Source organism: Lutjanus erythropterus, chromosome 2, assembly GCF_056507025.1.
Source record: "Lutjanus erythropterus isolate fLutEry1 chromosome 2, fLutEry1.hap2, whole genome shotgun sequence".
Taxonomy (NCBI): Eukaryota; Metazoa; Chordata; class Actinopteri; order Lutjaniformes; family Lutjanidae; genus Lutjanus; species Lutjanus erythropterus.
Genome location: NC_139318.1, coordinates 26,406,068 through 26,416,456, shown reverse-complemented (window position 1 = coordinate 26,416,456; position 10,389 = coordinate 26,406,068). Strand labels below are relative to the sequence as shown.

Sequence of the window (10,389 nt, the reverse complement as noted above, 5' to 3'; positions counted from 1 at the left end):
TTGTGCAATATTCCTGGGAACAAGAGCATCTTTTAATAGCTGTTATGCACATAGTGTTACTCAATAATTATATTAAGTGTATTATGATTTTGTATATTTACCATCTGTTCTGTTCTGTTCTATTCTGTCCTACTTGCGGTTGTGACACAGCAGCCTAGTCAGCCAGATCATCGTAAATAAATTGCATGCCTCTATAATTAAAGACAGAGGTAGTAAAATACTTAACAGGCTTTAAATGTACGTGTAAAATAGTTTTTTTAATTATTATTTTTCTGTGCACTTCTCTAAAACCTGTTTCACTGAATACATTTAATCAAACTGCTCTAATGTCATGTCTCCTACTTAATAAACCTCCAGAATGACAACTGCGTGATGCTGAAGTTCATTTGTGTCCTCGTGGAAGTTGTGCGTCTCCAGACTGACAAAGAAAACAGTGTTCCCACTGGAACAACAAGTTATTCACTGGTATGAAGAGCATGACAACAATGGCACCACTGCAATAACCTCATAACATCCCAAAGGAGCTTTTGTGGGAAACAGAAACACTGAGACAGCATCTTCCAACATCATCAGGGGACATCAAATCTGATATTAGTGATTTGGCTCTGACTTCACTGGCTGTAATTTACTGGGAGAATTATTCCTCTTGTCCTCGGTTATTTAGATAATTCAGTTTTAGTCTGGAACACGTAAACAATGTAACTCTGTTAAGCATCAGACATCAGAAAACCTGGCTGTATCGTACGAGTCTGTAATCCAGCCCCTTGATCATTTATAGATATGAAAACAAATACATCGCTGTAATTTTATTTTAATAACCTGCTAACATTCCAAGTTTATGGTGTTTACATTGTTTTATTAAAAGATCCTCATTTTATTAGTAGGGTAATTAGTCCATTCATTAGGTGTTTCTGTTTGCTTTTTGGAGGTTTTCTGACCGTAAAAACAAATAAAGATGGAAAAAAAATTAAAAGGGGAATTGTTGCCTAACTTTACCGGTCAGACATGGGACATGTAAACATCCAGCACCTTAGCACTTGACTTTTTTCAAATCTGGACCATCTAAAAAAAAAAAGGCAGTTGAATAGGCCTGGTCTATACATTACCACAAAACAGTATCAGATAAGTAACTGAAAAAAAAGTAGCTTTAACCTTTAGCCACATGGGGGATCATCTGTGTAGGTGCATCGTCTCATCTACAGACCTTGAAGAGTGTTGCTTTAAAGTCATTTGTCATACAAAAGCCTCTACATGAGGCACCGACCATTTAGTCCAAATGCACCGTTTCATCTCTAGTTTATAGCCCCTGAAATATGTTCAGAATTTCAACTGGTAGTACAACCAAACAACGCAATTCTTAAAAATATTTTCAATTTATTTAAAAATAAAATAAACCACTTTCATATAAAGATTTGGAGAATAAGTTAGTATTACCTGCATGACATTTAATAAAGGTGAAAGAACATTCAAATTAGATGCAGCAAGTGTTTTTGTAGATGGAGAGACATTTGCACATTAAACAAAACCTGAATGTCTTATGAATTGTGTCCAATTTGAAATGTTTGCTTCCCTGGTCACTGTAGAGCAGTTGTGTTTATTGGACAATGTTTTGGATCACCTACCAGAGTGACTTGTATTTCACTGCTTGTGCTCTGCTGCTTCATCACTGGTTTCCTTTTGTTGACTGGCCGTTGTTGTATTCTCTTCTGCTGGTTGTAATGCTGGGTCCTTCATCTGTGTGTGGGGATATTTTCTATTTTTTTTAGAGGAGTGGTATTGTCTGACGGCCTGCATGACATCAGAAGCAGTCCAGTGGTGACGTGTCAGGGCTTCCTGCAGGGTGAAGGGTCCGTCTCTGGTCCGTCTCACTCCTTTACACACCGCTGTGCTGCGTAGCTCCAGTCCAATCTCATGCACAACCTTCCGCAAATATTTCTGAGTTTCATTCAGACACTGCACCTCTGTAAGAAGAAAAATACCAAACAAGAGCTGTAAGAGTCCTGAAAGTGAATATTTTAAATGAGCTTTCCTTCAGCTGAACTTTATTTACCTAAAGTGAAGTTGGGAGGCTGGAAGTGAATGCAACGCAAGCCTGTCAAGATGGGCTGTGATTTCCCTTCAGGACCCAGTAAACCTTGTGCAGCCAGCTCATATGCTTCCTGTGAACGCATGTCTACGTTGGAATACCTGTTTTAAAAAACAAACAAACAAAAATAAACAATCATCAAGTTGCACTAAGGATAATCACTTAGCACTTTACTGTTGCTGAAAGCACTTAGTGGACTGATGTGTTATATGTACAGTGGGTCAGAGTAACTGATATTAAATGCTGTTAGCGTACATTAACAAGGCCTTCTGATTGACTCCCTGAAGCATCGCCAGGACTCTGTCCAGCTTATCCTGTGTGATGTGACCTGATGAAAAAACAACAATATTTTAGGGTCAGATACAGTCAAAGGCACAATGACTGATGCAGTGAGATTAAGTTTTGTTTGGCCAGTGAATACATGACGTGTCTGGTACAAAGGCACAGATACGATATATTGTCCCAGTAAATATTGGCAATAAACCATATTATTATCACTTTAAGACCATGTTATGCCACAGACAGTGATAAAATAATAACAATAATGCAAGCACACCCAAGTGCAATTAACTTTTAATTCTTAAGAATATTCAGACAATGAAATTGAAAGAAAAAAAAAAAAAAGCTTAGTCACTCGGCTCAGGACTTATAACTGTACAGAAAGTCCTGCTGTTTATCTTAGTTAAAATGCGTCAAGAACGTGCATCCAAACACAATGGTCAATACTAAAGTTGGCAAAAATTATTGCAGTCACATCCATATATCACACAATACGTCAGTAACATAATTATTGTGGCACACCTAGTTACAAATACTAGTAAATACAGATACCAACTGCAGAATATGAAATCAAACAATGAAATTAGAAGTAACAATATTAGAGTGAATAGCTTTAAGACAATATTACCGTATATCGGTGGTAACCATTAATTTCATGTAAAGGCATCATCTTTAGATGTAACACTACTTCTCAAATATAATGACTTAAAACTATGTTATCAAGAGAGTAAACTGATGAAACTGAACACATACAGGAAAAAAAAGTATCCTACCATAGGTGGACCTTTCCACAACTCTGCCTGTGTGAGAGAAATCATCTGTTGCAGTCCCAAATTCACCCTCCAGTGTGTAATCCTGAAACGTATCAAACACCATCAAACCTGTGTTATACTGTCTCTTCATCGAATCTCTGCACATCTGATGTCAAACCAGCATAAATGATGAATTACCCTTGTGACTCGTGTTCTGTAGAGATCATTCAGGGCCCTGTTTCCGTTCCCAACAGCAAGAACTGAAGTGTAAAAAAAAAGGTGTAAAATTAAATATAACATGGTCTGAAACAAATGGATTTCTCATGTGATCAGCTCATAATAATCAATCATACCAAGAACACCAGAGGAGGATGCATCCAGGCGATGTCCCACTCCAACTCTAATATGCTGGCGTTCAGGTCCAGTCACTAAAACACACAGAAAAATATACAGTTTAATCACTCATGTACGGTATTTAATGTGCACAGACATAACAAAATCATTTTAATATCATTCAGTCATTCTCTCACTTCTGCAGTCACTTCATTTATAGTCTATTTTAATATAACCAGGGAGGAAAATGTGTAGTGAAATCTAAGATAAATAGACTTTTTCAGAGAAGACATTTTGTCTTGTCAAAGATGGATGCTACTAATAATATTACAACAATAATTATATAATAGTTCCACCTGATATGACAAGTCAAATAGTCTATCAATCCAAATAATTTAGCAACACTACTCGTTTTGCTAAATTATTCATTATTTTCTCTAGTGTCACACTAGACTCTAGAGTAACAAGGATGGAGTTTGGAAAAAGTTTAATTTTTATTTCCACAAGGGAAACATGCCATCGCTGTCAGATGGAAACCTAAAAAGGTTACTTTTCAGAAAACAAAAAAACTTTGTATTTAAAATAATTTAACACTGCATCTTTCAAGTTAATAGCTCTTTTTAATACTTTTCATTGGTTAATTGTTTCCACAGACAGACATTTTAAGGGGTGACCAGCAGCATTCATTTATGAAATAAATTTTAAAAAATGACAAAATAAAGAAATATGAGGGTTCCACCCAATAGAAAAGGTTTCAAGTCCCTAAATAGATTTCTTAAAAGGTGCAGTAACCAATTCTGGACAGTTATGGTATTTCGTTGTTCCCAAGTCGTCAAATATCTGACATTCTGGGAATGAGACTCCACCATCAAGCATCTTATCGACCTGTGATTGGCCAAAGTCACAAGCTTGATTTTCTGATGCCTGAAAACAGAGCCAAGAAGAGGAGCAGAAGTCTAAACCATATTATAACATGGCTTTGCTCAATAGCTGGTCTACTGCAGCATTCGAAATTTTATTATTTCTGTATAGCAGACCGTTGTTATGAGGAACAGACCGTTGCTATGGACACAGTTCTGATCATAAACTTTGGAGGAGCAATAAAATCACTGTTCAATCACTAAAATCTTCTAAAAACTAATATTGGTTATTACATAACCATGTAACCATCAGGATAACACAGTGGGCAGGTCACTATTGTGAAAAAAAGCCATAAAATCACTTTAAAATTAATAGTTTGTGTCATAAATGTGTTCCAAATGTATTCTGTGTCCTGCATCATCCTGTCGGGATTTATTTCACAATAATGACCTGCTGACCGGATGTACTTTTTACTAAAATGTCTAAAATGATCTCTTCAGGCTGGATGAACAATAATACCTCAAGTTTTAGTTTAGGAAGGGAATTTTTTTTGCAGCAGACTTTATTTGTCAAGCTTCATTTAAGAAATTTACTGAACTGTATTTTTAGTGTCTTGTAGACCCACTGGGGTTGAATACTTTGTGTAAGTTACAAATGGAATTAATTATACACATAAATATAGCCAATGATTTTAAGAGCACTACAAAAAACAATTATCATTATGTTAATAAGTCCTCAGAGCAGACCACAATACACAAGGTTTTTAAGGATACGAATGAAAACTTTTATTCAAGAGCACCATGATAACATTTTTGTGAAGCAGTAGTGATATATATGAATAATATGAAGATGAAGTTATATGCTGCGAGGTGGACACACATACCCAGAGGGTGCTTGGACAGCGCTGGCACAGAGACTGCAGACAGGATGAGTCCCTTGGGTGCTTCAGTCTCAGTGCCTGCTGGTTGTGCCAAAAAGCGGACCTCCTGAGGAAGTGGCTGGGACGGTGCAGCATTTAAACCTTCAGAGTGACACATACAAGATACTATGATTTATTTGGAGTTCAAGGTTAAAGACAATGATGGCTGACTTGTTGATATGCACATATCATGACTCACTGTCAGCAGACATAGATATGTAAACAGTGATAGACTTCGATGGACCACAGGATAAGTTTTTAGGGATTTTTTTTTATCTTTACCTTTCAGAAGATTAGTCTCAATGCTGTCCCGTACGAGTTTCCAGTGGACACCAGAGGGTTTGTAAACACAAAATAGACCCTCAAACCTCCGAAACATACGAATAGCTGCAGTTGACATTATGTTAGTAACATCCCGATTTCATATTTGAAAAATTATATAAGTTTACATCTACTGTAATAACAGTGGTTTGTTTTCTGAAACAGGCTGCTTTTGCTCCGCTTGACTTTAACGCATGTGTCCGTTTGCGCATGCGTACATGTCTGACAATTGAGGTTTTGGTAACTGCTTTCTCTACATACTGCCCCCTGCTGATTGGATGTATTACAGGCAATGACAAGTCGTATACTGTATAAAAGTAGACACCATAATAATAATAAAAAAAAAACAGGATTAAGTGTGGTTAGAAATATGTGAGACAGCAGATAGTTGATCAATTTGCGGGAGTGTTAATAGAAAGATTGTACAGAGGTATGTACGTCGAACGACCTAAAATTCCAGAAGATGGCAACACCTGCCCTGAAACCACTCAGCGAAGAAGAACAAGACGGAAGCCGGGTCGTGGGTCATGTCAACAAGGGAACCACAGCTCCGCGAAAGATCTCGCGAGAGTGATGTATTAAACTCAAACCATGATCTTTCTTTCCGTAACCCTAACGAAGTGATTTCTGTCTCTAAACCCAGGAAGCTCTTAACCGCACAATTTTCACACTATTAAACAGTATTAGTGTGTTCAAGTTGCTAAATGAAGAAATATTTATTACAAATCTCGCGATGGTTCTACAATAAATCTAGGGTTCCCTTGTAGATAGGACCAGTCTGAACTTGTTTACAACCGTTGACAGTTCTGAAGCTTTGACAACGGTAATGTTTAATTTGTTATAACCTTTGTAGTAACGCGTGTTTGATGGGGTAGCTAGCTTACAAACATGAAAAGGGGCTGACAAGTAGCTGACAATACAAAAACGACGAATATGATGGTAGCTAACCTAGGGCAAGGACATTTACGTAGCCAGGTAGCTTTAACTAATGGTATTTAATTTAAACTTTACATTGGTTAGAAGTCATAACCAAGACGACAGTAACGGTAGTTGGCCGTAGAGTGACGTAGTTAGTTACCAGGAACTTCTAATGTGTGTGATGTAATGAGCGTCAGGCGGGATTTAAAAATAAACCTTCAAGTGGTAATCTGTATCATTAGCATAGCACAAGGTTGTCTGGTTCAGTGTGGCTACAGTCACCCTGATCTAGCTACTATAACATGTCGTTAACAGCAAGACATTGCCATGTAAACCAAAGTAGCATTTTATTTTGTGGGGGGTGATAGGAAGCGCACAGGTGTAAATAATTAAATGGCTGCATTCCATTTAACTGCTTCAGTTTCGGGGTCCTGGTATTGTTAATGCTGGCTCACTGTCACAGCTTACTGGAACACCTGAATATCTCTGAGCTACAGTTAAAGAAGAAGAAAATCCATGGTTCATCCACACAGGTGTTTTCACTTACTTAATCTATCTGATTAGATATCACAATTTAAAGGTCCAGTGTGTAAGATTTATAGGGATCTGTTGGTGTTTTTGTATAATCTCTATGAAAATAAGAGTTGTGTTTTGTTTCCTTAGAATGAGCGGTTTACATCTACACAGTGAGTCATGTTTCACTACCAAACAGATAGATTGGGCCTCCCACAAGTTTTGCATAGTTTCTCTTACATGCTCGGAAAATCACACATACTGGTTTTACAAAATTACCCTAAACCAAATGTCACACCACAGGCTTCTTGACAGAAAAAAAAACAATTAAATGAATGGTGGCTCAATTCCATTTAGGTGCTTCAGTTCTAGGATCCTGGTATTGTTCATCCTGGCTCACTTTCTCACTGTCATGTCTTACTGGGACAGGTGAATATAACAGTGCCATCATTAATGTTTTAAGTAACACCAGTGCATAAATGTCTGCTTTAAAAAAAACAATTCTACACTACTTTTTACATTGAATTACACTGGAAACATTTGACTTTGCTATGTATTAATTGGTACACTCTAGAAATTTGGACATTTCAAAAAGGCAGTTGCAGTATAATGCACTATATAGTGACTAGTCAACAATTTTAGACACATTTCTGGTTCATGTAAAGAATCAATCCAAAACAACATGGCAAGGAAACATTTACAAAACACGTGTATCAGGTCTTGTTCATACATTAATCTGTCTTATGTCTGTGGTGTCACCTCTGCAGGTGTAATGCGAGCTCCTCTGCGCTGGGTGCTATGGGATGTGAAAGACACCCTGCTGAAGGTGCGTACATCTGTGGGAGAGCAGTACTGCAAGGAGGCTGAACGAATGGGCCTGAACCTCAGTCCTGTGGAGGTTGAAGCTGCTTTCATCCAGGCGTATCGAAATCATTCATGCAGATACCCAAACTATGGCATCGCTCAGGGCCTGAATGGACAGTCCTGGTGGATGGGGGTGGTACGGGACACTTTCTCCCAGTGCAGGGTAGAGGATCCAGCCCTACTTAATGCAGTGGCTCACAACCTTTATCATAACTTCTGCAGTGCAGAGAACTGGGAGGTAAATGACAGATGACACATATAGTTTACACATAGAATGAATAAAACTGGCTTCTAAAGTTATTTGCTACAACCCTGATTCCAAAAAAGTTGGGATATTGTGTAAAATGTGAATAAAAACATAATACAATGATTTGCAGATCCTTTTTGACCTGAATTCAGTGGAATAGAGCACAAAGACAATATATTTATTATTCAAACTTATAAACTCTTTTTTTTGGTAAATATACACTCATATTGAATTTGATACCTACAACACATTCTAAAAAAGTAAGGACAGGGGCATGTTTACCACCTTGTTACATCACTTTTTCTTTTAGCAACAATCAGTAAGTATTTGGGAAGATTTCTCTGGATTCTCTGAATCATTTAATAGTATCATGGGTTGTAGATGGTGAAATCCCTAAATTGTTAAAGTTTTGTGTTGAGAAACATTTTTCTTCAACTGTTGGACTGTTTGTGTACAGGTTTTCACAAAGTGGCGAGCCTTGCCTCATCCTTGCTTGTGAACAACTGAGCCTTTCGAGGATGCCCCTTTAAAGTCCCTGTAAAGGAAAGAGAGTTTTTTTTCTCATAAACTCATTTATTCAGATGTTAGGATGGTCATAGTGGTGTTTGACTCTGAGACAGCAGAGCAGTCATGCCCCCTGCATTTCAGAGCAGAGAAAACTGTTTGTTTTTTCATGATTTTGAAACCTAATTTTATATACTTAGAGATATTTTATTAATTTGGGTGATTAATAACACGTTTCTATGGTGTGATGAACTCAGAACACACATTTATTGTTGCTTTATTATGATACCATCACCTGTTAGCAATTTACCTGTTTACCTGTGTACCTGTTTTCCTAGTCTTTTGTTGCCTCTGTCCCAACTTTTTTGGAATGTGTTGCAGGTATCAAATTCATTGTATTCATGTATTCAATTGATTATAGGTCAAAAAGGATTTGCAAATCATTGCATTCTGTTGTTATTTATGTGTTCCAACTATTTTGGAATTGGGGTTTGTAAATATTTTACCAGAATAATTGTATTGTATTTTTTTTAGAAGCCCCAACATGATATTTAAAGGTATAAGCTTAAAGTAAATGCTGAGTGACTAATTTTGGGTGTTGATCCAGAAACTGGTGACACATGAACAATAGAAAAACAAATGCACCTGGTGTTTCTCTTCCACATTACAGATGATTATTCAATATTAAACATGTGAAGTTATTTTTTACAAAGTAAATGTATGGTGTCTCTTTGTTTTAGGTATTCCCGGACTCACAAAAGGCCCTGGAGAGTTGCTCTTCTCTAGGACTAAAGCTGGGTGTGGTATCAAACTTTGATGTCCGCCTAGAGGAGATTTTGCGTGTTTGCGGCCTGCTGTCCCACTTCAGCTTTTTGATAACATCAGAGGAAGCAGGTGTAGCAAAGCCGAGTCCAGTCATCTTTGAGCAGGCCCTGCAGAAATGTGGCGTACCAGCTGCTAGTGTTGCTCACATTGGAGACCACTATGTAAACGATTACCTCGCCTCTCGGTCTGTGGGAATCCATGGGTTCTTATTAGACAGACACAACAAGCAGAACCGACCCGATGTTCCTCGAGAGCATCGGCTCAGCTCGCTGGAGCAGCTGCCGTCACGACTTCAGCAGTACGTGGACTAATTCCAGACAGCCATCGGCTCAAGATCAAAGCTACTCAGCCTCACTTCGGCTCAGCTAAGGAACTACTTTCTGTGATTTAGCCATGTTGACTTGAATGGGCTCAGCCACTTTAGAGCTCTTTACATAGTTAACAAATTCAATGCTCCTGAGATTTATAGACAAACTGTATGAACATTATGTAATTATGTGTTTTTACTGTAAATAAATTGGGGGCAATATGTATGAATTGTGAGTCTGAGCTGAAATTAACACATTCTACATTTAATAGAAAGCTTTATAAATCATTAATAAAAATATAATTTATTACATCATGATGACAACACTGGAAAATTGGGGGACATATAGATGGGTGACAAATTAAAGGACCAGTGTGTAGGATTTAGTGATATCTAGTGGTGGGGTTGTAGATTGCAGCCAACTGAATACTGCTCACTTCAGTTTCACCAAGTGTACAGCAGAAGCTATGGTGGCCCCAAAATTCACAAAATCACAAAAAGGCTTGATTTAGACCCAGTCTTTAGTTTATCCATTCTGGACTACTATAGAAACATGGAGGTACAACAGGACAGACTCCATGGAAAGGGACCTGCTCTTTCTGTAGATATAAATAGCTCATTCTAAGGTAACGAAAACACAATGACAGGTGATTATACACA

General features: G+C 37.7%; 2 protein-coding genes across 2 annotated transcripts; one reads left to right on the top strand and one right to left on the bottom strand.

Moving 5' to 3' along the window:
* Positions 1-1,638: 1,638 nt before the first annotated feature.
* Positions 1,639-5,747, bottom strand: trub2 (TruB pseudouridine (psi) synthase family member 2). Its single transcript, XM_084743213.1, has 8 exons — positions 5,513-5,747; positions 5,195-5,332; positions 3,471-3,545; positions 3,316-3,377; positions 3,139-3,220; positions 2,342-2,414; positions 2,051-2,187; positions 1,639-1,961 (listed from the first exon to the last, which is right to left on the bottom strand). The coding sequence occupies exons 1-8, from the start codon at positions 5,628-5,630 to the stop codon at positions 1,639-1,641; spliced, it is 1,008 nt and encodes a 335-aa protein (XP_084599339.1). The 5' UTR covers positions 5,631-5,747.
* Positions 5,748-7,133: 1,386 nt separating this feature from the next.
* hdhd3 (haloacid dehalogenase-like hydrolase domain containing 3) lies at positions 7,134-9,845 on the top strand. Its single transcript, XM_084735169.1, has 3 exons — positions 7,134-7,155; positions 7,750-8,084; positions 9,338-9,845. The coding sequence occupies exons 1-3, from the start codon at positions 7,134-7,136 to the stop codon at positions 9,731-9,733; spliced, it is 753 nt and encodes a 250-aa protein (XP_084591295.1). The 3' UTR covers positions 9,734-9,845.
* Positions 9,846-10,389: the final 544 nt, after the last annotated feature.